This window comes from Cavia porcellus, unplaced genomic scaffold (genome assembly GCF_034190915.1).
Source record: "Cavia porcellus strain 051 isolate PalLab524CR breed Dunkin Hartley unplaced genomic scaffold, mCavPor4.1 scaffold_1, whole genome shotgun sequence".
Lineage (NCBI taxonomy): Eukaryota > Metazoa > Chordata > Mammalia > Rodentia > Caviidae > Cavia > Cavia porcellus.
In genome coordinates this window covers 88,247,219-88,272,465 of record NW_026947484.1, presented here as the reverse complement: position 1 = coordinate 88,272,465, position 25,247 = coordinate 88,247,219, and the positions used below count along the sequence as shown (strand labels likewise).

General features: G+C 34.9%; 1 protein-coding gene across 11 annotated transcripts in view; it reads left to right on the top strand.

The window, feature by feature from the left end:
- The window catches only part of Mpdz (multiple PDZ domain crumbs cell polarity complex component), a 175,064-nt gene that overhangs the window by 110,518 nt on the left and 39,299 nt on the right, over window positions 1–25,247 (top strand). For 5 of the 11 annotated variants that reach the window (XM_063251208.1, XM_063251212.1, XM_063251193.1 and 2 more), the window contains 14 exons: window positions 2,319–2,496; window positions 5,195–5,305; window positions 9,351–9,446; window positions 10,304–10,375; window positions 12,540–12,708; window positions 13,873–14,069; window positions 15,154–15,245; window positions 15,493–15,583; window positions 17,600–17,680; window positions 21,009–21,101; window positions 21,191–21,265; window positions 22,423–22,603; window positions 24,326–24,471; window positions 25,127–25,210. In XM_063251208.1, the coding sequence (XP_063107278.1) occupies window positions 2,319–2,496; window positions 5,195–5,305; window positions 9,351–9,446; window positions 10,304–10,375; window positions 12,540–12,708; window positions 13,873–14,069; window positions 15,154–15,245; window positions 15,493–15,583; window positions 17,600–17,680; window positions 21,009–21,101; window positions 21,191–21,265; window positions 22,423–22,603; window positions 24,326–24,471; window positions 25,127–25,210 (1,666 nt within the window). The remainder of the gene's footprint in view (window positions 1–2,318; window positions 2,497–5,194; window positions 5,306–9,350; window positions 9,447–10,303; window positions 10,376–12,539; window positions 12,709–13,872; window positions 14,070–15,153; window positions 15,246–15,492; window positions 15,584–17,599; window positions 17,681–21,008; window positions 21,102–21,190; window positions 21,266–22,422; window positions 22,604–24,325; window positions 24,472–25,126; window positions 25,211–25,247) is intronic. The other 6 variants (XM_063251204.1, XM_063251195.1, XM_063251222.1 and 3 more) reach the window with 3 other exon arrangements.

Below are 25,247 nucleotides of genomic sequence, written 5' to 3'. Positions count from 1 at the left end.
GATAACTGTATTTATATTTAAGTATTCAAGATAGATAACCATACTACTAAGTTTTTGTTAATTCATCAAATAGAAGGATTTGTACTGTCATTATTTGATTGTCCACTTTTTATGCTTTGATTTTTTGTGACTTGAGCAACTACTAAGATAACATTATGTAATTTATCAACTAGTGATTTTTTACTTTTTTAAAATTCTGTATTATTTTTACCTTTTTTTCTGTTTTCTCAAAAAAAAAAGAATAAAGATGAAATATCATGAGCCCTTAATAAATGTTAACTATTATTTTTGAGGTTTTGTATTATTCTGGAAATCACCTAGACTTCCTCTTTTATCTATGATGCACTTCAATTCCTAGTCTTTTCTTTTTGGGACTCCACTTAATTTTTAGGAATCCTTGTTTGACCTTATTTCTTTTGGGAGCTCTCACGTGTTAATGCTGAGGTCACATTTTGCCAGCTGTCTCCACTACTTACTGTCCATCACTGCTTTCTTTTCTGAGGCATGGAGCAGAGTGCAAGGCCTGCAGTGCTGGCTCTGTGCCTCATCCAGAGTCACCTCACTGTACATCCCGTGTTCTTCTGTACTTGCCTTTTCGCAAGTCTGTACTTGAAATTGATTCATAAGTCTTAGAGATATTTACATGATCATTTTTTATTCTGTGGGTAAAGAAGTACATGCAAGACAGAGCAAGTAGCTAGTGCCAAGAGCCACAGCAGGATCATATGCCGTGAATTGAAAAGCAGCTGGAAGGAGATGTGGTAGCTGGATTGGAGAGAGCAAAGTGTGGTTTAGGGAGGTAAAAGAAGAATCAGATTATGTGGGATTTTGTCAGCCTCTGTTCTTCATGCCCCGACTATTAATGAACAGGTCTGTTTTGGCAAGAAAGATTTCGCAAAGACAGGCCTCTAACGTGGCGTATGCAGCAGTGTTCTTCCCTGGATTTGGCTGCTAAGCTTAGAGGCTACCATCTGTTCAGTGGCAGCTCAATTTACTGATTTTTTAGTGCCTATCATATTAAAGTGCCTGCAAAATGGTACTTTTACATTGGTCTGTGCCCCAGCCTGAAGTGTGAGTCCAATATTTACTTATAACAAATCAGCTACATAAATATATTAGTATTTATCTGGCTTTAGAAAGCATATCATTAGGAAAATATTTTAAACTATCTTATTTTCTACTGGTATACCATTGTTTTTTAAAAAAATACTTATTCTTTTTAACAATGTCAATCATTTGAATCTATCATTGATTGGCATTAGGTACATTCACATTGCTATACAACTGACACTACCAGCCATCTGCAGAGCTTTAATCATCTTATAAAGCTCCGAGTCCATTAAAGCTAGAATGTTCCATTTTCTCTCCTCGCATTCTGTAGCGACCACCATTGGACTTCCTGTCTCTATGAATGTGACAACTCTAGAAGTCTCATATCTGTGGACTCACAATATTTGTCCTTTACTTCACTTAGCATAATGTCCTCAAAACTTGTCCATGTTGAAATATTTTTCAGAATTTTTTTCCTTTTTGAGGATAAACACTAACCTGTTGTGTTATATATTATTTTGTTTGTTTATTTGTTTTGATGAGCAGTTTGGTTGTTCCTACCTTTTGATTATTGTGAATAAAAATGCTTTTTATAAAGCATAAAGTATCTTTCATAAAATATCTATATAAGACCTTGTTTTGAATTCTTTTGGCTGTACACCAAGAAGTGGAATTACTGAATCATATGGTAATTGTGTTTTTAATATTTAAAAGAATGTAGAATTTTCCGTAACAGCTGTACCATTTTACATTCCCATCAAAAATACAAAGGTTCTCAATTTCTCTGTATTCTCACCAATGCTTGTTAGTTTTTGCTTTTTTGGTGGTTGAAATTTTAATAAATACGAGCTAGAATCTTAGTGCATATTTATTTAAACATGTAGTGATTAGTAATAGTAAGCATCTCTTAATATGTTTACATGGCATTAATGTATCTTCTTTACATAAATATCCGTTCAAGTCCTTGGTTCCTTTTTTTAATCTACTTATTTCATGTAATTGAGTTTTAGAAGTACTCCATTTATTCTGGTAACTATTCCCTTTTCAGATTGTGATTATCAAATACTATTTTTCTCCTGTGTTTTGTCTTTTTACTCTGTTAGTGGTGTCCTTTATACAAAGATTTTCATTTTGATAAATTTTCATTTGTTGTTGTTTTTTCCTTTGTCAGTGCCTTTGATGGCATATACAAGAAGGTATTATAAAATCTAATATCAAGAAGTTTTTCCTATATGTTTTCTGAGAGTTTAAAAATTTATTTTTTGTAGAGTTGAACTTTGGAGAGAACCAAGCAAATCTTTGGGCATCAGCATTGTTGGTGGACGAGGAATGGGGAGTCGTCTAAGCAATGGTGAAGTGATGAGGGGCATTTTCATTAAACATGTCCTTGAGGATAGCCCAGCTGGGAAGAATGGAACCTTGAAGCCTGGAGACAGAATAGTAGAGGTACCCTTCAGTGAGCTTTCTGTGTCAGAACTCTTCACCTGTCTCACCTTCTCTACTAAAGGAATTGCCACCTTTGTGCTGGTTACTCTACTCATGTTTAGAGAAAAATGTTTGTGATTAAAATGTTTGGTCCTTAGTTTTCTTTTATGTATGATGACACGTTGTATATCAATGTAGAAAATGATGCTTAGAAATAATTGCCAGCCAGTTTTTAAAACATTGGCCCCACTGTAAAATAATTGCATCTATTTAAGAGTAAAACAAATTTCTTAGAGAAAATAGAATTATTTAAAATTATTATATATAATTATATACATATTAAGTGTACATATCATAGTGAAGTTTTTAATATGATTTATCTTAAGAAACGCTATCATTTTAATATAAAAAACTTTGTAGATTGAGAATTTGTTCCAAGTAAGTCTTTATTTTTTGTAAACTCTTCAAATGCCAAGACTTCGATTACTGTTCCCTCCCAGTGCAGTACAGTTCGAGTTCACCTCTTGTTCAGTGATATGTGCATTGGCACTGAAGCCACTGCCCATTTGCACATGTGTGTGCACCTGTCCGTGTATTTTTTATACATGAGACAGAAATGTGTGATCAGTTTGTAGTTAACCCCTAGTTCAACACGAAGTGTAATATTTTAAATCAGCTCTTCTCACATGAGTCATTTGCTCTATGAATAATATTCTTTGAGGAAATATCATATTTCAGGTCCTGTGTCAGGCTCTGGTTGTCCCATAGTAGATAAAACATCATGCCTGCCTGGCAAGAGAGGCTGATTTGACAAATTGATCACTTGGTACATTATGCCCAGTACAATTATGTTTAAAATGGTACAGAAGTGTGAGTACCTGACCCCGATTTGCTGATATACTGAGTGAACTTAAGAGTGACAATTTCAAAATAAATGCAACTTTATTACTATAATGGCTATCATATACATTCAGCTGATTGCATCATTTTCTAAAGCTATTATATAATTTATATATCAGAGTGCCGTAATTGTTTAGATTATACTTATCAATCATGACTTTAAAATGCAGATTTATTTACTTACTGTTTATTGTGTCTGAGAACCAAAGAAAGAATAGATTGAGATTTGAGAGAAAAGCAAGGACTCTGTTCCCTTTTTACCCACTGTGATCATTCATAGGAAATATTCACAAACTATTTCTCCCTGCTGCATCCTTAGCTTTCATTAGATTTTGCATTTGGCCACTTTGAAATAATTCTTAAAGCATTCCACCTATAATTTTCGATTTTAGATCATCATTAAGAAGTTTTTATTATGCATTCCTTATTATAGATATCTTTATTTTAAACAGAAAAGTAAAAAAAGTTTTATTATTTCTATAAAGTTAATTATTTCTATAAAAGTCATAGTTTGTCGCAAAATATTGTTTGAATGCATTAACTTAAAATATGCCTTTCCAATAGAAAAGCAAAAATATTCCTGTGTTGAAAAGTAGCTGTAATTTGGTATAATAGTGCCTTATGTGTAGAAGCTTTTCAATTAAAGAAGAAAGTTTTAGGCCTCTATAATACTGGGATTCTGAAATATGCCTGTGCTCAGAGTACCTGGAAATGTGTATAGATTACGTGCACAAAACCTGCAAAGTGTTATTCTGTTCTGAGTGTAGTGTTCTTTGAACTTGAGCAAAGATATATAGCATCCTGTAAAATTGCCCTACTAATGAAATATATGGTAAACAGCAGACAGGAATACTGACTTCTGTTTTACAAAAACACAAATTTTAAAGCCACTTTTAATGTAAACCAAAAAAACAAAACAAAACAAAACAAAAACAATGTTCTGTCATCCATGTATCAACCTGAGGGAGATTTTCAACTAAATTAATAATTCTTTGTAATTTTTCAAAAATGATAATATCATATGCCAACATCTGATAAGTGATTTTCTTTTCCAGAATTTTGTGTATTCTGAACTTACTAATTGGGAATGATAAAATGGCAGCATAATCTAATTTTCTGGTAGGATTAGCATTTGGCCTTTTAAATTATTTTCCTCCTTGTTCATGTAGGACATATGCTGAACTGATCATCACCTAGACAGTTCATGGTCAATAAAAAATTAGAAAATAACTGTTACTCTCAAACTGTTTATGTAAGAATTACTAACAGATGAGCACAGTTTCTTGGCTTCCAGCTCTTGTTGTGTCTATTGCAAAGATTCTTGTTCAAAACTAACCTTACTGTAATTTGATTTTCTGGATATCATAAGTTTGATTTTAATGTAAAGAGTCTCAGGATAGAAATATATAAAGCATCACTTGCCTCCTCCCAAACCATTCTGTAATGAGTTAGAAGAAAATGAATACAGTGACTTTCATGATAAAGACAGTGCTGTTAGTCCCTTTTCATTTTCAGTCCTTTTTCATTTTATTGATGCTGATTTATTAATTTGAAGGAACAGCCAAGCAAAGTAAGGAATGCAGAGCACATTGCCATCATTCCAACTGGTTACTGCTTCAGAAATCTGTGTCCAAAAGAAGGGAACACAGATCCACTGGTGAGATGAAAAATTTTGCAGCCTTAAAAATAACCTCCATTAATATAGATACTGAAACAAATTTTCCAAGAGTCTAATGGAGGGTCCTCAAAACATCAGATCCACAAATTGTTCTTTATTCTATAGCTTCTTGAAATGTTAAGCTGAGGCCTTCCATTGCAGGTGGATGGAATGGACCTCAGAGATGCAAGCCATGAACAAGCTGTGGAAGCCATTCGGAAAGCAGGCAACCCTGTAGTCTTTATGGTACAGAGCATTGTAAACAGACCAAGGGTAAGCGAACATAAAGGGCAATGTAGGCATGCCCAAACACTGCTCAACATGGAGTCTATCTTAGCAAGGACCAAGCAGATAAGAGCAGATAGAGGATTCATGAAGTTTCAGAAGACTTTTTTTTTTCACTTTTAAACATTCCTTTCACCATGTTTAGTAGTCTTGAAGTCTGTTGAAAACATACAGAACTAGGATTTATTTGTGATCATAGTGTCTAAATGGTCAATTATTCATTGTAGTCACAAGCTACACAAATTGTTCAAAGGAAAGTGGCATAGTCATCCAGGTTAAATAGTCTATGATCCCAAGAAGAGTCCCTTGAAAGCTAGAAGGATTATATATTTCCTTTAAATTTATTCCCTAGACCAAATTTGCCTTTTACACATAATCAGATCTGTGATATGTTTGTGAATCCCACTAAACAGTACATTTTCAGAGTGGATTTTGTTTTATTACAAGTGATTTTTAAATTGCTGTTACCAGCTATAATCACATTTAGTTCATCAGTATATATCTCCTTGTGGACAGAAACCTACTAATGTGTTTTACCATCAAGCATCATAAGCAGAATAACTTTGAAAATATTTTCGAAAAATGCAGACTCCTATAGTGAACATCATTGATAAAGAAGAATTCAAATGAGGCTTTAGGGATTTACTATATCCTAATAATGGTGTAGGTGAAAATAATGATGATATTTAATACTCTTTTTTTCTATTGATTTTGTATGCCTATGAAAAGACAATTTCACATGCAGGAGTTACTAAGTCTATTTTTGTTGCATATCCCTGGAAAAATTTTTCAGAATCATGAATGACCATGGGTATGAAAAGCTCATTGAAAAAAAAAAAAGCTCATTGAGTATGAAAGCTCCCTCAAAAGCTTTCATAGCATTTCACAAATTTCTGAGCTTACTGAATCACTCAGTCGCCACTTGTGGATTTAACAACCTCTGTTCTACTAATTCTCTGTGAATTATCCTCTGCTTGTCTTCAAGGTTGATTATCTTTAAAAAAAAAATGTCAACATCTATGAAGGATGTTAAAGGTACCATCTAAAATTTAAAAATAAAATTTTATGTATAAAATACTTTGAATTTAACTTGTAAAATTAAGAGTTTAAGATATTAACACTCAAATGATGAAAGAAAGGTACCAAACACATCTGTAGACGAGATAAGTAAATGCCGTGGAATGCAAAATGACCAGATTGATTTCGTTGGTGCCTTCCTTTTGTTCAAGCAGATGTAACTCTGGTCTTGATTCTCTTAAAGGAGTGAATTTAGTAGTTCTTAAATAAGCAGCTGCAGGTTTTAATCATTCAGTTGTTTATTGTTAGGTAATAATTAGCCATTCAGATAGAAAATCTGCCAAATAGTGGGACTGTATCATGCTGCATTCTTTACAGACTTCATTCAGTTTGTTTAAAGAACTACAAATTCTTTTACGTTTGTTCCCATTTGTTATGTTAAACACACACACAACATAGCAGTGTGGATAAATCACTGTTTATTAAGTTAAAGCTTCTGTGTGTGTGTGTGTGTGTGTGTGTGTGTGTGTGTGTATAGGTGGGTAAGTTTCATTCCTTCTTTTGCATTATTTGAGAGAATATTTTACATTATTTGAGAGAATATTATAATTGATGAATAATGGTTCTTAATATTACTTTAAAAACTTAAACTAGAAACATTTCTTTCAATGCCAGTTATATTTTCTAATGGGCCTAGAAAGCTATTGTCTAATACACCTGGAAAATATTTCTGTTTTATTATCTGAGGCGTAATAATACCTAATTTTGAAGTAATTATCCCAGGATAAATCTTGATTAGAGTGACATGTTTAGTCTTGTTATGTACATTTTATTTGAGAAATTAGAATTAATTTTGCATTTAAAATGAAATATGCTTTGTTCCCAGGGATTTGCTTCCCTATGGAAGTCATCATGTCTATTAATGTAAAGCAAAAAAGGAAAAATCACAGTATACATTCTTAAAAATCTCTTAGTGGTAAATGTTTTATTTGTGAATGGAAAAAAAAGCTTCTAGGAAACCTTATATATAGACTGATGAACTAATCACTCTTGTTGACCTTTGGACTATTCATTAATCAGAACTTTCCAGCCTAATCCTGATAATTGTACCAGCACAAAGATCCCAGATTTTAGTCTGGCCTTGTTGAATTTAAGGTGGACTCCATGAATGTGATTAACATGGACCAGAGAATGTTTTTGATTTCCTCGAACTTCTTCATTATTAGTGCTTCTGCTCTCATCAGCTCTTAAAAATACAGACAGCTTTGTCATTGATTTTTTTTTTTAGCAAAATATGTGACTGTATCTTTCCCTAATAACAGAATGACCTACTGTTTCATCTGCTTCACACTCTGCTATCGGGCCAAATTCTAATCCTATAAGATCTTCAAATTTTAACATTACAAAGCAACCAAAAATTGCAGATCTCTTTAAGGATTCTGTTTCTTGCCCTCAAGATTTTGTTTTCTGTTGTTCTGCATAATTATAAAGGACACTTGAAACTGAAAAATATCATGTATGAAGATTGGAAATAATCTCTACCCTCAATACATGGGACTATTTTACCTAGGATAAGTTTTTCTTCTCTGCTTTGTCATTTTTTCCACTTTAATAAATGGTCATGTTCTTTGGTATTTGTGATATTCTCATGTATAAGGCAGGAGTTGACATTTTAAACTGAATTGGAGGGAGAAAGTCAAGATGGAAAGAAATGTCACTGTGCCCATATCTTTCTCTGTCTTCCCTCCATAGGAAAAGCGTTGCAAGAAGAGCAGATTGAAGGGGTAATGTAGCATAAGCTTTAGTATAGACACGCAGAGGATACATTCTTTCCAGAATGTTCTTCCACACAGAATGGTGTCATGTGACAACCTCTCTACACTCTGTGCCTGCCAGTGGGGATTTTTTTATAGACAAAAGTAACACAAACATTTAATTGGAGCCAAAATGAATTTTAAATGTCTACAGTTTCCCCTGAAAGATATAGTCAATAAAAGAAAAAGATAGCGGGTGTGAAAGGAGAAGAATTTATTGTGCTAAGGAAATTACTTTTTTTAAAAAAATTATGAGAATGCTAAATTCTGTCTGGCAGGCATCCTGCCTTTAACATGTATATTCAACTCTTAACAGTCCTGGTTCAGGCGAACTACACAACCTATGCGAAACACTCTGAATCAGGGCCGTCGCGAGTAGTGTTCAAAGCCCATAAATTTCCCAGTATTATGGGAAATTTCATTGAAATTTTGTTTTAGAATATGAATCTCCCTGTTACTACCTTTACAAAAGGAGACTACCACTGTAGATTGGTTTATATCTTCTTAAATTTATTGTTCTTAATGTCTAGTCAAAGTCTCTTTCCTTACAGGGAACCAAAGTAAAGGAATAATGGAGGTCACTAACAAACTAGCAGACCAACATTCAGCATGCATTATTGGAATACAAAAACTGGTTTAAAATGGCATAATTAGCTTTTTTTCTTTTCTTTTTTGGTACTGGGCATCAAACTCACTTGCCAAGCAAGCACTTGTACTACTGAGCTAAACCCACAGCCCCCATAATTAGCTTTTAAATATAAAAGAAAGTTGAAGGTTTTAATTTTGTAACATGTTTGTTGACATTCATGAACTATAAGCTAATATATAAAGTAGTAATATATATAGTAGTAATATATATATATATATATATGTGTGTGTGTGTGTATACACACATGTAAATGTGTTCATGTGTATATGTGTGGGGAATATATATATATATATCCATGATAGAAAAACATTCAGTGAAAATAACTTTGGAGTCAGTTTGACATTCTAGTTCTTGTGTAGTTTGTGGATTAATTTATACTCAGGTTTAGGTTTAGGACATTCACAAACTTTAAGAAGATGATGGCATTAATTACTAGATATATAGAATCCAGCTTCACACAGACAGTTCTTTAAATCAGTAAGTATTTGCTATAAAAATGGAGTTATTGTGAGTACATTCCTTTGCCCTCAGCGCCTCTTATGTTTCCTTTTAGAAATGCCCCTTGCCTTCCTTGCCGCACCTTTACCCTAAGTACAGCTTCAGCAGCACTAACCCATTTGCTGACTCTCTCCAGTTCAACGCTGACAAGGTTGGGTAATGCCCGTTGTCTTGCCATTGCTTTTTCAAATGTTTTGATCTTTGTTACTCCTGTGCTTTGTCCCAGTTCATTGTTTACCGCATTTAGGGAGGAAAAATTCAAAACAAAAGAACAACAGTGTGTTTGGAGTGGGCATGCAAATTTTCTTTAGAGATTACTTTTATAGCAGAAACTAAATACCCCTTTCTGAAGAGGAAAGGAGTAACCTGAGTCCAGTGCTTTTTTTGAATTTTGCTGTGATTTAAATTTTCTGATACCCAGATGTTTGCTAATTTGGAAAATGCATGAACTACTTTGACATACAATTTATTTAAAACCTTATATTGACTTAAAAACCTTTCAGAGTTCCACAGGATGGTCATAAAAGCTCTTGTATGAGTTAATCATTCCATAAATAATTGCATATGTCTACTGGCAGGAGTCTGTTGAATATTCATTAAGTGTGTCTGTGTAAGTGCCTGAATCAGGAAACTTAACAAGGGGCTGGGGATTTAGCTCAGTGGCATAAGCACCTGCCTTGTAAGCAGGCAGTCATGAGTTCGATCCCCCGGTACCGATAAAAAAAGAAAAAAAAAGAAAAAAAAAAAAAAAAAAAAGGAAACCTAACTGTTTCAAGGCTTCTAAATCTGTATTAATATATTCTCATATTCTGATAAAATTATAAAAACCAAACTTGAAACAAAAATTTACAAGAATTTGTATTTCATAATTTGATAATGGAAAGGAGGAAAGTTGTCAGTAATTTCTTTTAGGAAACATTTTATGAATAATCATCAGATTTTCTTGTTACTGTAATATGGATAAGCAAAGATGCCATTTCTGAAGGACTATGTTTTTTGTTACTGTAGGAATTACAGGATTCAAGTAAAAATATCTTCTACTGTTCCCCAACTAACCCTTTTGCTCCCACACCATTTAAGGTTTGTCTTCAATGTGAAATTTTTATAAATAAGTGTGTTAAAGTGTGCAATTTGTGTATGCTATGTGCATACCTGTCACTGAGTGATTTCAAGTGTACTTTGCATTTTTGCCCAAAAAAGGTTAAATGATCTTTGTTAAAATTTAAATTTTCCTCAATAAATTTTAGGGAGTGTTAATAGCATCCCAGTTGGATAATCTTGATAAAATGATGGTTCTAGTAGTACTAAAAAGAAGTCCTAATTGTGCCTCAAGTAAATACAGGCTAATAGTTTTGTGGCAAATCATCTATGTCAGTACACCACTTCAGTTTGTCACCAGTATGAAAGTAGTGTGATTAAAGCCTTGAACAACTTTTAAAATGAGCAGGTTTTGTTTCTTTGTCCCAAAGGAAAATAGCAGTCCAAAAGTCGTGCAGCTGGATTGGTAAAGATGTGTACCCACAGATATGTTAAAATTAATGGGAGTTTAACTTTAGATTTTGTTACACTTTTTAAAAATGAATAGACTTAATTCATTCTTGCTAAGTAACATTTCTATTATTACAGAAAATAAATTTTCTTTAAAAAGTTCTGAAGTAGATTTTTTATAATTTCTCTATCTTGTAAGATCAAATGAATTTGTTTGTATATTCATTTGAACTTGTGCATTATTAACTAGAGAACCATATTTGAGGAAATAACTGAGGTTTAATTTGCACTAGAAAATACTTGGTCAACGATTTGTGAATTGCATGTTTTAGTACAGCGAATTCTGTAACTTAACAGTTGATTGCCCTGAAGTGTCTATCAGTTGGCTTTGCTAGAAAATTGAGTGCTTTCTCATCATCAAAGAGAGATCACATTCAGTTTCATACTGTTTTAATGTTGGTATATTTTGTGGTATTGGGATTTTGGGCACCAACCAATGCCAAAACCAATGATTCCTAAGTATTTGTGCATCTGTATCATTTGTTATACATTTATTATTAGGTATAGTAATTTCTTTAAGACATGACTGTTTCTAGTATGAAGAAAGCAAGTTATGTGAGATGTATTTTTTTTTTCAGAAAAAAAGTAAAACAAACCATAGAAAAAATGGAAGTTGAAAATATCAGGAAAAGCTTCATACGAGGGCTTATGTGTCTAGTGGGTGTCTCTGACCACTGTCCTGTGCTATTTTACTGTGGAAATTAGAGGAAATGGTGTGGTATAATGCAAAGTACACCCATTATATTAAGAATTAAGGAAAAAGAAGCCTAGTACCACTGGGTGATTGTTGAATGAAATATTTCACTTCTCAGGACCTCAGATTCAAAAACATAGTTCATGTTCAAAATGCATGGACTCAGTGACTTAAATAAATTTCAAACACATTCTGTTTGATAATATCTAATATATGACCTTAATAATGCCAAATTCATTTTTTAAAAAATAGGACCTGTGGTCCTAAGTGACAATAAGTATGCCACATTTTGATTTTGTATGAAGTATTCTCTTGTGTTTGCTGGTTTACCTTGTGAACTACTTTTACAGAAAGATAGTGTTGTCCCTTAGAACCACACCTCTTTAGACATGTATCTGTCTTTACTAACAAACTGACTTCCCTGGTAGATGAATCTGCATGTTGGGTCTTTTTCACGGATTTGTTGAGAATTGTTTGGAGAGAGGATTCAGGTAGCAATAAAGATGTTCTTTACATATTGACTCACTAACAAGTTTTGAAGGACAATTTCCTTGTTAATATCTTTGCATTCTCTTCTTTGTCTCTTCGTTCTACTTCCCCTCCTCCTTTTCCTCCATCTGTTGCTCCTCTACTTTGTTTCTTGACAAACTTTATTAGACACCTAAATCTTGCACAGACCCCATGTATTTATAAATTTTGAGTGAGAATCTTTCAACAGAGAAAGTTTTGACAATTTTTTTATCTTAGGTCTTTTAAACTTTCAAATTGAATTACTCATTGACGTAATAGCACATAATAAATTGTGTTCCGATACTATTTGTGTATTTAAACTTTACCTGAATCCTATCTTAACATTTCATATATGCCTACATGAGCTTTCCATGGTTTGGTAGATATTTTAAAGGCATATTTTTAAATTTTTGGCATTGTACTTCTTTATTTCTTTTCATTAAAGTTGTGTTCCTTAGATTGCACATATTCATGACATTCTTGTCCCCACAGGCACCCAGTCACTCAGAGCCAGAGCCAGAGCCAGAGAAGGCTCTATTATGTGATGTTCTTCAGCCCTCTTCTTCAGCATTTGCAGAAATGAGCAGTGATCATGCACAATCAGCTGCAAGTGAAACCTCAGAGGATATGGACAAAGAGGATGAGTTTGGTTACAGCTGGAGTAAGTTGCCTTTTTGTGATGCATTTAATTATTAGCAGTATTAAAATAGCTTTGAGATTCTCAAAACATGTCTTATATGAATAGTATGTTTCAGCATCAATGACACATACTGCTATTTTTGTGTGAGGAAAATATTGTTTGTTTTAATTGAATACAACGTACAACTGTAGGCATAAAATGATATTTTTCCTTTCCTTTAAAACTGCATTGCTATTAAAACTCCTTTGCTCTTCATAGGAGAATTGACAAGGACAAGGCATTTTCTCAGAACAGTGAACAGAATCAGCTATCTTATGGTTTGGATATCTAGGCCTTTGATTTCTCCTTATAAAGTTTCCTGGTTATTGATCTTATACCTGAAACTTGTGATATTTTCTGCACTAGTATGGTAACATAGTATAATGTTTAAAATCAGAACCTTAATGTGCATTGGTTGACTGGGTGGGCTGGCCTGGACTCTGAGGTGACTCATTCACACAGCTAGAGTTCAGTGCTGCTACTAAATGCTCACTCATCTAGGGCATTGGAACAGAGAGCCTACTTGTGGTCTCTTAGATGAAAGGAAGCAGATCATAAACTCTGCCCTTGAAGATGTGGAGTGGAAGATGCAAATGTTTTCATCTAGTTAGAACACGTCTCAAAGCCGGAGCAGTTAACATCAGTATGCTCTGGCCCACTGGTTCTATGCAATAAGAAAACTCACTCCCTTCATTGTGGATATATATGAACCAGGTAACTCCTCATCATGAGATAATATATAATGTAGATTTCACATTTCCCACTGATCAGTCAGTACAAATGTCCTACATGCTTACTTGCTTTGCCCTACAAATGATAAAATAAATTTCTCTTTCAACTGTAGTCTTTTGAGAGTTTATAAATGTGAAAATCACTTCTCTTGGGTCTAATTATATTAAAGTGAGTGTGTTAACTGGAAATTGTGGTCTCACACCCTCGATGCAAAGAAATTCCTCAAAGTTTAGGTATTCTGGGAAACTAGTTCTCATGACCGAGCAGCCAGTCTTTCTTGTAGCTCCCAAAGATGATATTTTTGTACAAACAATGCCTTTTTGACATAAAACCAAGCAGTGTACCATGATAAAGTATATTTGGCTATGAAGTAGCTTTCAATACATGCAGTATTGTTATTGTTTTTGTGTGTAGAAAATATCATTGAGCGCTATGGAACCCTAACAGGCAAGCTCCATATGATTGAACTGGAGAAAGGTCTTAGTGGTTTGGGCCTAAGTCTCGCTGGGAACAAAGACCGAACCCGAATGAGTGTCTTTATAGTGGGAATTGACCCAAATGGAGCAGCAGGAAGAGATGGTCGATTGCAGATTGCAGATGAACTTCTAGAGGTAAATTCTCATGAACAACTTTGAATTTTTTCTTACTATATCAGAATAATAAAATCTCCAAACTCCAGAAAATACCCAGACCTCATGTGTTGACTGAGAAAACTGTCACTGGCCTAATAAAATAGATGTATTGCAGCCACTTTGACACTAAACCAAATCTCCGCTCTGTGAGTTATCAGTAGTTTCCACTAAAAGGCCATGACTATGTAGCACCAGAAACAGTTTTTGCTTCAAGACAGTAATAAAAATCATACTTCAGAAACATCTTTGTGCTGCATTTTTATAAGGAGTTTTTGGAAAGTGAAGTGACTAACCATTCCCCAGTCATGATGTTAATCCACTGGACATTCTGGATGTTGAATCCTTGAAGGATACATGGTGCAGGTGAGGTAAAGTGGATTCTGAGGTTAAGCTAAAATAACCCATGAAATAACTCAGCCTGCCAAACAAAATAAACCTGTGAACCAAACGTAATAGCATTTAGAATTTTATTTGTTTATGCTATTTGTCCTGTTGACAGCATCCACATATCTGTAGATTGCATTTATACTCTTCCCTGTGCTTGATTTTTTCCTGTAGGCTAGGTAAACTCACATAGCCAAATAACAGGTGACTGAGCTGTCCATTTCTGTTGGGTGCTGTGCTGCTTGGGCACAGCGTGCTGCCTGCATTTTGAGTCTCCCTAGCTTGCTTCTCCTCTTGACCTGCTTTGGGGATTTGAGTCTTGAGAGCAACTGGGAAAGGGAGAATAGCAGATTTCCCAAGATGGTCTTTGTAGGTAACACAGGCGTTACTCTGTAAAGCAAGTCGGAGTTCAGGTTCTGTGAGCTGGCTTGCTGACCACTCTCCTATCGTTGATCCAAATGGTACTTCTTCCAATACTTCCTGGATGTCTGATGTTGTGCACATCATTTTAGTGTTGGCTTTGCACATCAGCTTTTTGTTTTTTCACATCAAAAGTCAGACTCATGTTCTACTGAGGAAAATACATAAAACATTTTAAGGAAAAAACTTACTAGCTAGATAAAATGGTAAAAACAGAGTTAAAATTTGTGGCTTCACCAGTGATACTTAATTTTCACAGATCAATGGTCAAATTTTATATGGAAGAAGTCATCAGAATGCCTCATCAATTATCAAATGTGCCCCTTCTAAAGTAAAAATAATTTTCATCAGGTGAGAATTTTGTTTTACTGGTCTACTGAATATTTTTGTTAACATTTAAACTCAAGTTCTTTTGAACAAAAAGAAAACGTTTGTGTGTGTGTGTGTGTGTGTGTGTGTGTGTGTGTGTGTGTGTGTATAAAACTGTTGTAGTTCTGAGTCTTTAGAGTTAGAGGATTTTTTCAGTATTTGACTCTTGTAAGTAAGAGTATGGAAATAATATTGTGACATTTTGGATTGATGCTCTTTTTGCTTTTAGAAATAAAGATGCAGTGAGTCAGATGGCTGTATGTCCCGGAAACACAGTAGAACCTATGCCTTCTACTTCAGACAGTCTTCAAAATAAGGAGGTATTAGTACTGATGTTTACTTTACTGGAAAGATTTGATTGATGATATACCTTATAAATTCAGTTAACCATTATATACCATTTACAGGGATAAAAAGATAAGTGAATTAGCAGTTTGTTGTTGAAGAATGTATAGCATAGTAAACGTGACACTCATGTGAGTAAGCACAGCACTGCGTGTAGGCTGACTTTAGGGTCCGCATAGGCAACAGCATGAGTGGGAAGGAGGTGTCAATTCTGCCTGTAGGGAAGGATGAGAATACAACTAAAATAAGGAAATAAAACAGGGTATACAAGTGTCTGAACATAAGAATAGAAAATACTGGAAAGAGGAGCAAATGTTACAAAACTGTATGCATTCCATGGAGGCAGCTTAAGAAGGAAATGCCTGTTGGGATGCCTGGCAGAAGCATACATTGGGACATTTGGTCTTGAGTGTAGAGATCAATTCCAGTAGGTAGAGATTTCTCACTTATTGGTCATGGAGGTTGAAGCAGTTGCCTACAGAGAGCATTTAGGAAAAACAAGAAGGCTTCTATGTTCTCATGTAGTGTGGACAGTCAGCAGAAAGCCTAAAAGAACTCAGGGAAGATAATACAGCAATAGAGGAGAGCATATTTCAAGAAGAATATGTTCCATGTTCTTGAAAGCTACGGAGAGGCCCAGTAAGAGGATGATGAAGGAGATTCTCTGGATTGGGTAACTAGCAGAGTATTGAGAAAGCAATGAAGAGATTTTGGGAAAGCAAATTACATATGAAATTAAGGCGAGAGAGAGAGAGTAGTGGTTACAGGGCAACAAAGAAAGAGATTATTGATGATAGTTTTGATTTTGATAAGCTTCAGATCCATGTATAAGAGGGATAAAATGTGTTTACAATCCAAATACTCTGGGAGGCTGAGGCTGGAAAATCAGGAAAATTGTGTTAGTTACCTTTCCTGTACCTGAGACACAATAGCCCACAGCCACAATTTTAAAAAGAGGTTTAATTCTGCTCACAGAGTTATGGAATTGGCTGGCTCCAAGGCAGGAACATATCCAGGCCATGGCAGAGCAAAATGCTCTGTTCACTGTGACCAGGGAGTAGAGCGCAGACCCACAGAGGAAAGAAAAAGATGCCAAGTGAGGGACATCAGTGGGGAAGGACAGGGCGGAGCAAAGTTGATTAGTTCATGTGGCCAGGAAATGGAGAGAACACAGGGAAGTAGACCCAGAGTGGAAAGCAAAAGGGGCCAGACATAGACCTTAAGATTGAATCTATGCACCACCCCCAACACACTAGATATATACTCTACTAACCCCATAGATGGATCTCAGAGCCAATAAAGTTGACAGTACACCTTAATGGTTACATAAATTAAAAGGGCTGGGATGTAGCTCAGGGCAGTGTCCTGGGTACCATGTAAAAATGAATGAGTAAACGTAATGGAGAGAGAACTTACAATTAGAGGAGCCATGGTTATTATTAGTAAAACAATCTTTCCTGGACGGATGCGTAAGCATTGGTATATAAGGTAAACATATAGATCACTTTCTGATTGTGATTGCCTCTGATTTTGAACTGAATAACATTATTATGTAATATAGGTGATTTATAAAGGAGACTTTTATTTTCCTATTAATTTTACTAAATATGATCCTTAAGAAAATGACGTATCTTAACAGTTTTCAGCATTTATTAGTTTCTGAATTCACTTGATAGATAACACAGAAAGATTAATAATGGCACTTAAGCCAGAGTTCTGTGTCTCACTGTATTTCCATTAAGTAACTGCTGCTGTTAGATTTCATTATGGGGTAAATCCTGGCTGACTTCCAAACTGCTTAGTTGTTTTTGCTCAAACAATTGCTGTCCAATCACTCCTCCTAAGTGCTTTAAAAGAATACAGTTCTCATAAATTCCATAAGATATTAAAGCAGTGAATACTGAATTGTACTATATGAAATAATTCTGATTAGGTGGACCTTAAGCAAACAAGATACACTAAATTGCCTTTCGCGATTTCTTTTCTGTCAGGTAGAACCAAGTGTTTCTGCTCCTGATGCAGCTGTGGACCTCAGTTCATTTAACAGTGTGCGTTATCTGGAACTTCCCAAAGTATGTGTACCTCAAGTGGGAGAGCAATGGTGGACACACCCTCACACTCTTGTTCCAGCTCTGATTCTCAGACACGTGCTCTGCAAACCAGCAGTCTTGTTAGGAGAGCACATGCCCTGTACCCACTCAGACCCAGTTTAAATTGTCCTTTCTCTCAGCTTATCTAAAGCCCACAGACAATGAAGACCAGTTTAAATATCACCGCTGTTTATTTTTAAATATTTTTTGATGTTCTGGCCTATGTAATACTGTTAATATCTTCATGTGCATGTTGCTTAACCATGTGTGACCTAAGAGCAGGTCTTTTTCTGGTGGCTTCCCTGTGGGTATGTTTTCTTTGCATCTCACATGCACACATACTGATTCTTTTTCTTTCTAATCTTGTTCTTCTTTGAAAATGAGGAAACAGAAGTATAAGGAAAATGTTTTAGTGTATATAATCTAAACCTTCAGTGGCTGACTGAAATGCTACCTTAACTTATTGGTAACATTTTTTAAAGATCACAATTTACTCCAGAAGAGTGCCACAAAGCAAATACAACCTTCTTTACCTTTTAGAGATTTGTGTAATAGTCGTGCAATTGTATATGCTGAAAACCTGTAAATACAGTGAACAGTTTTTTTGCTGCTGAATTTTAGAATATCTTCAACATTCAAAAGGTCCTCTGGAAAAATAACAGTTCGTTTCGGTTAATCCCAGTTCTAATTCTCATTTACTCATTCTAACTGCTTAATTATGCAACTCTTCCTCCCTCTGTAAGCATCCTGCCTATAATAGTATTTTAATTAATGCTGAAGAGCAGTATTTTTCAGGTCTTTTCTTGCTGACAACTGTATATACTCTGAAGTAATGTGAACAGTTGAGGCGTTAGATAAGAAATCGTACTTTTAAAGCTCTTATATCCATTCTTATATGATTTCCTTATGTCCATTCTTATATTGGTATTTTCTGATACCAAAAATTTACAGATATGTATGCACATACTTACTTTCCTAATATACTAAGTGGATTTAGGGCATGCAGCTTTGTAGCTTATTGTTCCTTTTAGGACTCCTGCTGTTGCAAATTACAAACAATTTCAGAATTAGTCAAATACTAATTCATCAGGCTTCATCAAAGAAGAGAATTCTGTGTTCTCAAGTAACTAGCCTGCAGTCTTCAGGAGTAGATGATTCTGGGATCGGTGGGGTCTTAAAGAATCAGTTCTTTCCTTCTCTGTACAGCCATGCACAGTGTCAGCATTACCCTAAGGCTAGTCTTCCTGTGGTTCTTGAATGGCTGGCAAGCACAGTTAAGTCTGTGTGCGGCCTCTTTTTAATATTGTTGGGGGGACATAGTTCCAGCATTCTGAAAAAAGTCCCAAATTCAACCTAATTAAGTGAGTCTAGATCACTTACTTATTCTTCATCTAGGGATTATGGCCATGGGAATAGATTTATAGGGTGAATTTAAATCATTTGGAGCTACTTATGCAGTATTATATAACAAATCACAATAAAACTTAACAAGTTTAAAACAACAGATACTTAGTGTCTCACAGTTTCTGTGAGTCTTGAATATAGGACCAAGTCAGCTGGGTGGTCTGGCTCAGAATCTTTCATACAATTGCTGACAAACTGCCAGATAGGGCACTTACCTAAAGGTTTGCCTGGAGCTGGACAACACTTACAATGTGATTTTCTTGAATTTACTGTTGGTAAGAGGCCTTATTTTCTTTTCACAGGTCTGCTTGAGTGTCTTCATGACACAATAGCTGACCCCTCATTCAGTAAGTGATCCCAGAGAAAGAGCAAGAAGCAGGCTTTGCTACCTCTGAAATTATATATCATCATTTCTGCTTTATCCTGTTAGAATCAAATCTGCAAGCCCAGCCGGTGCTATTGCACTGGGCGTCTTGAAGGGAATAGCAAATGAGTGCTTTTCTGCTCTTGCTACTACCCTCTCACTAGTATGTGGAGGAAAGACTGGGGGTGAGTTGAGAAAGGATGAAGGTGAGAGACAGAAGGGGAAGAGTGGCAGGGGCTGGGGATGGGTTTCCAATGAAAATCTGCTGATTCTACAGAGTGGTAAGATAGTAATGAGTATTAGGGAAGAAATCAGCAAATGGTTGCTTACTGTACCAAAAAGGAACTTTTAGGAGTGTTGGTATTATTATTATTGTTTTGTTTTGTTTTGTTTTGTTTTTAGAAATAAAGTTTTGCTTTGTGTAGGTAAGAAAATTAAGGTTTAGAGATGTGGCATATTTAAAATTTTTTTCAGCCAGGTAGAAAGTGAAAAAGAAACTTGTGAAGTCTTCTCTGTCTCACACTGATTACTGATTGGCTAAAGAAGGTAGTAGGAGGAGATGCCCAATAACCATGTGCAACACAGCAGGCATTAATAGCCTTACTGAGAAAAACCAGTGTTGGTCATCTTTAAAATAATAATGAAAACTTACCTTGATGTCATAGTGCGTGACCACGACTATCCGAGTGTAATCTCTGCTCTTGTGTGTGTTTCAGAGAAATCATGACAAGATTCCCTTTTCTTTTTTTCCCTTTGCATATTTTTCCTGAATAAAAACTAAAATGTTACAAGCTATAGCCAAAATGAAAACTCAAAACTCTATTTTAATTTTATTAAAACAAACATTGAAGAAAGGTAAGACAACTATTATTCAGCATATGGTTTTGATAAACAATGTATGGGAAAAAAATAGACCAAGTAGGTGTAGTTCTCCAGTGTTGGCAGATTTCCAGGGCATGTTTCTGGGCTCAGACATTTTCACTCTGCAGCAAATCAAAAATGCTCTTCTATAGAGAGTGAGTTCTTGGCGTTCCATCCCGAAAGGACAAAGTATGCACCACTAATTACATCTTTCTTGTGGAAGAGGAAGTGTGGCAGAAAAGAATGAAAGAGTCAGACTTGGTTGTTATTTTTAAGCTCCAGAAAGAGAGGAAGCAGGATACTTTGGTTGTTTATGAGTGGCTAATTCAGACAGTCAGTTACACAAGACTAAATTTGCAAGTGCTAAATGTTTTAGTTGAATTATTGAATACATTTTTACTATCTGGATATTTTGCTACAGTTACTAAAGGTGTCAGACATATGGGAGAATGAAATCACTTGACTGTTTGAAATTACTTGACGGTTTGAATTTTTTCTTTGGAAAGATCCAAAAGTTTGCTTAAGAAGACATTCTAATAGTGAACTTTGAGTTTTAATTGCCTTTGTGGCCCTTTGGTAGAAGGGTATAGATAGAAGTTATAGGTATAAACCTCTTCATTTAGATACAGCTAATATGTTCCAGGTTTTCTGAGTACTGTGTTCTTGTTTTTCGTTCTCTAGGATCAGGGAGGGTTGGGTATTGCTATCAGTGAAGAAGACACGCTCAATGGAGTCATCGTAAAGAGTTTAACAGAGCATGGGGTAGCAGCCAAGGTGAGGCTTTATCATTCTCACTGTCATGAAGTGACAGAAAAGGGAATTGCTGCTGAATATCACTCAAAATCAGCTACCTTTCCTTTTAGGATGGACGCCTCAAAGTTGGAGATCAGATCTTAGCTGTAGATGATGAAGTTGTTGTTGGCTATCCCATTGAAAAGGTACTTTTCCACAATGAAGTGAATAGTACTGTTACCTCGTGCTTGGATGTGGCTGAAGTGTATGCATATGAGGAGGAAATCATTGGGAATTAGGGCTGAGGTACCTATACCAGAATTATTCTTACGGAAAAGAAGAAATTACTGGTAATATCATCAATTCCTATCTTGTTTTCCAATAAAAGTGAAGTTAAGATATTCACTATTGTTTGGATAGATATTTTTGGTATTCACTGGACATTTTTGATAAATGTGGCTTCTACTTTCGCTCAGAAAAACTTGAAACTCATAAACAGCAGCTCACTTCATATTATGACAAAGGGCATTTTTCTTATTAATATTCTCATATATATATATATATATATATATATATATATATGTTATACTTTGCCTTAGACTGAGCTATTACATGGATTTTAATTTTGAACATTTCTTGTATCTGAGTTTTTGCTTCAAAAATAATCATACTTGGAGTCATATGTGTCAGAAAAAAACTTTGTTTTTTCCAGAGATATACTTTTGTTTTTTCTCCATTATAGTGAGGGAAAAAACATGCCACTGATCATAATTACATTTCCATATTGGCTAGCAGGAAACTAAAAGCAATTTTTAATTCAGTTTTAATAATTTTATAGGTTGTATCCTTTAATCTGTACATTTATGTTTTTCTTTCTAGCTGGCTAGATTTTTTTTTTGTTACATAACTTTCCTATCTTGCTTTTAACACAAGCATTCCTCTGTCTCTATTGTATTGAGTGTTTGTGTAAGATGCTTCAGGTTCTCTCTAGAATCAAGAAGTAGATGAAATACCTTATATATTTCCTAAGGTTGTAGTCATCCAGAAAAATACATGAAAGTAATTAGAAATGTAAAATTTTGAAAACCCTCTACTTACGCAAGAAAGACTCTGATCAAAGCAGGACTTAGGGTAGAAATTAGCTATGGCCTTAATCTACGTTAGGCATTTGGAGTAACTACGGAAATACTAAAACCATTTTGTTCTTGATATTCAAATCCTGACAAGAAATCACTTCCCTCTGTTTCTTTTTATTCAATAATAGATTAAAATTAGATTCAAGTAAAACTGGTGACTTATATTTATATAGGTCTACTAATTTGTCTTTGAATTTTGTTTCCCTTCTACACCAACACCTTGGCAGTTTATTAGCCTGCTGAAGACAGCAAAAACAACAGTAAAGCTGACCATTCATGCTGAGACTCCAGATTCCCAGACTTTTCTTTCAGCAACTGATGCAGCCAGTGGAGAAAAAATGAACAGCTCGCAGTCTCCAGTGGCCTCACAGTCTGGCTCCCCGGAAGTGGAACCAGAGTCTGTCAGAAGTAAGGGCAGAGCTCGAGAGTCCTCTACACATGGCAGACTCAGCCAAAGATCCCTGGTTGAGAGCTGGCTGCCTGCCTGTAGTTCACTGTCTGAAAGGAGTTAGTCATGTAATGCTTTGGAGAATGGACAGTTTAAAGACAAGGGCTCCTGAAGAGAATCCTGGACTGTGAGGCAGGAGATCTGTGTACCATAAACTACTCATGGTACCCTAGGAAACCCACCCTCCCATTTTGCCTAAACCTCTCCTCTCTAAAACCAGTGCGTCTTTGCTTTCCCTTTCTTTTGCTGAGGCCACCTGTCATCCCAGATAACAAACAAATGACTTAGAAATATTATTTTTGGAGAATCTTTTTTAATACTGACAAACTAAGCTTTTCTAAAGCTTGCTTTTCTTATCGGTAGAGTGGATATCCAGTGACCTTAATAGATAGGATATCAGGACTGATTGCCACTAAACAAACTCTCATGCTACATGCACTGTAGACCTGAGTTCTGTGATTAGGGTACACTAGAAGACCACATTGGTGCACTTGGAAATGTGTGAATCACGGGAAGAAACTTGAGTGTAGCAGTAAACTGCCAGTCTAGTAAATGAAAACAAATTATTCCTCTAGTTACACGGTAGAAAGAAACACTGATGTGCAACAAAGTAATTTCAAGCTCTGCAGCATAGATATTTTTGAAAAGTGATCTAAACAAATTCACTTTTTCTGCAGTTGATGAGGATCTCTGATAAAAGTAGTTCTATCTTTAGAAAGAATAGATAATTTACTTAGGTGTGAAAACATTTTGTGGAAATGTTCTCATTTTTCAACTTTATGTTCATCCTTAAATAACATTGTCTATAAAAATATTAAATGCTAAATTAAAACTTAGCATAAAAGAAAATATCTTACACCTGTTCCTGCCTTTTCAGGAAAAGAAAGTAATCTGTTTCTGATTTTCTAAAAAGAACATCTTGTCTAAAGCATATGCTACTTTACTAAGTGATTTCCCAGAACATGTGATTTGCCTTCTATTCTTTGTTATAATAATCAAATATATGATAAACTTTTATAAAAAATGTAGAATACTATTCTCTTTATTTTTTCATAATATATTCAAGTTTGAGCTGTGCCCCAGAGTTTGATGTAAGAATTTATAAAACATTAGGTGAAAAAAAAATTAAGTGAAGATGAAAAAGCCCATATATATGGAATTGATTAGATAAGAAAAGAAAAATGCTTCAGGGTAAGATAAAAGCAATATAGAAAGCTCAAAAGAGCAGGTACTGTAACCAAATTAAATGATGTGTTTTGTGGTCTTCTAATGTGCTTCTGAGTTCCTGTCACATATCTCAGTTGTGAGTTTTACAAATGTTTATTTCATAGTGTTTGTCTCTAGTGAAATATAGAGTATCAAGTGAAATTTAACATTCAACCCTTTGTTTTCACTTTACACCCAGTCCTTGTTTCTAACAATTTAAAAAATACAAAAAAGTATAAAAAAAATGAAAGAGGTAATTTTATATCCACTGCTTAAATTAACAGTGATGATTTAGTTTTGATATTAAACATTGATAACTAAAACACAACACACATATGCAGTCACTTTGTTTCCCAGTTTGGGACTTGTTTTCCCACTCCATTGCTTATATACAACCTGTGTGATGTATAAATTTGAAATATATGTCTTATAATCAATTCATATTTACATTTTAGTTCTTCTTTAATTTATTTTAGGTACAAGCAGGTCTTCAACACCAGCAATCTTTGCTTCTGATCCTGCAACCTGCCCCATTATCCCTGGTTGTGAAACAACAATCGAGATTTCCAAAGGGCGAACAGGGCTGGGCCTGAGCATTGTTGGAGGGTCTGACACACTGCTGGTGAGTGTTACTATGCACGGGTGCCTCCGGCATGTGGGCAATCGTCAGACCACCCTAAGGACCATGACCAGGAAGGTTTATAAGAGTTTTATTAAATTAAACATAAAGTCTGAGGAAATATATAGCTCCTTCTCATTTTAATGTATACAGTACCTATTCAGTAGGCTACTAGGATTATTAAGCCAGTTAAGCCAGTACTGACTCATCAACTTCTTAGGGTTGTGATCTTTAGTTTATAAAGTGTTTCTATCAGTTTATCAGTCCTTGACATATTTTAATTTCCTATTTACTAATATCCACCATAGATTTGACCTAAATTGAGAGGCATCTAAAAAACTGAATTATTTGAGGATAACATTTTCTAAATGTTAAAAATACTACAAAATTATTTCATTTGTAGCTAGGCATGGTGATACATATTATGATATTGATATATATGATTTATATGTTGCATATTTTTTCTTTGAACTTATCTAGGAAAGTATGTTTTTATTGCCTTTTATCAAAAGTTGTATTATCATATATTTCTTTGAATTATGATATTGACCCTCTTATGGTTGTCAGTAAAAGTAGGGTGCATTTGAGCTTAATATTTTCTTGCTACTCCTTGGTGAGAACGGGATAAAGCCTGGGTATATTGTTTTTGGGTCCCTAGGGTGCCATTATTATCCATGAAGTTTATGAAGAAGGAGCAGCATGTAAAGATGGAAGACTCTGGGCTGGAGATCAGATTTTAGAGGTACAAGATGCTTGCTTCAGCTTGAAAAATAATAAAG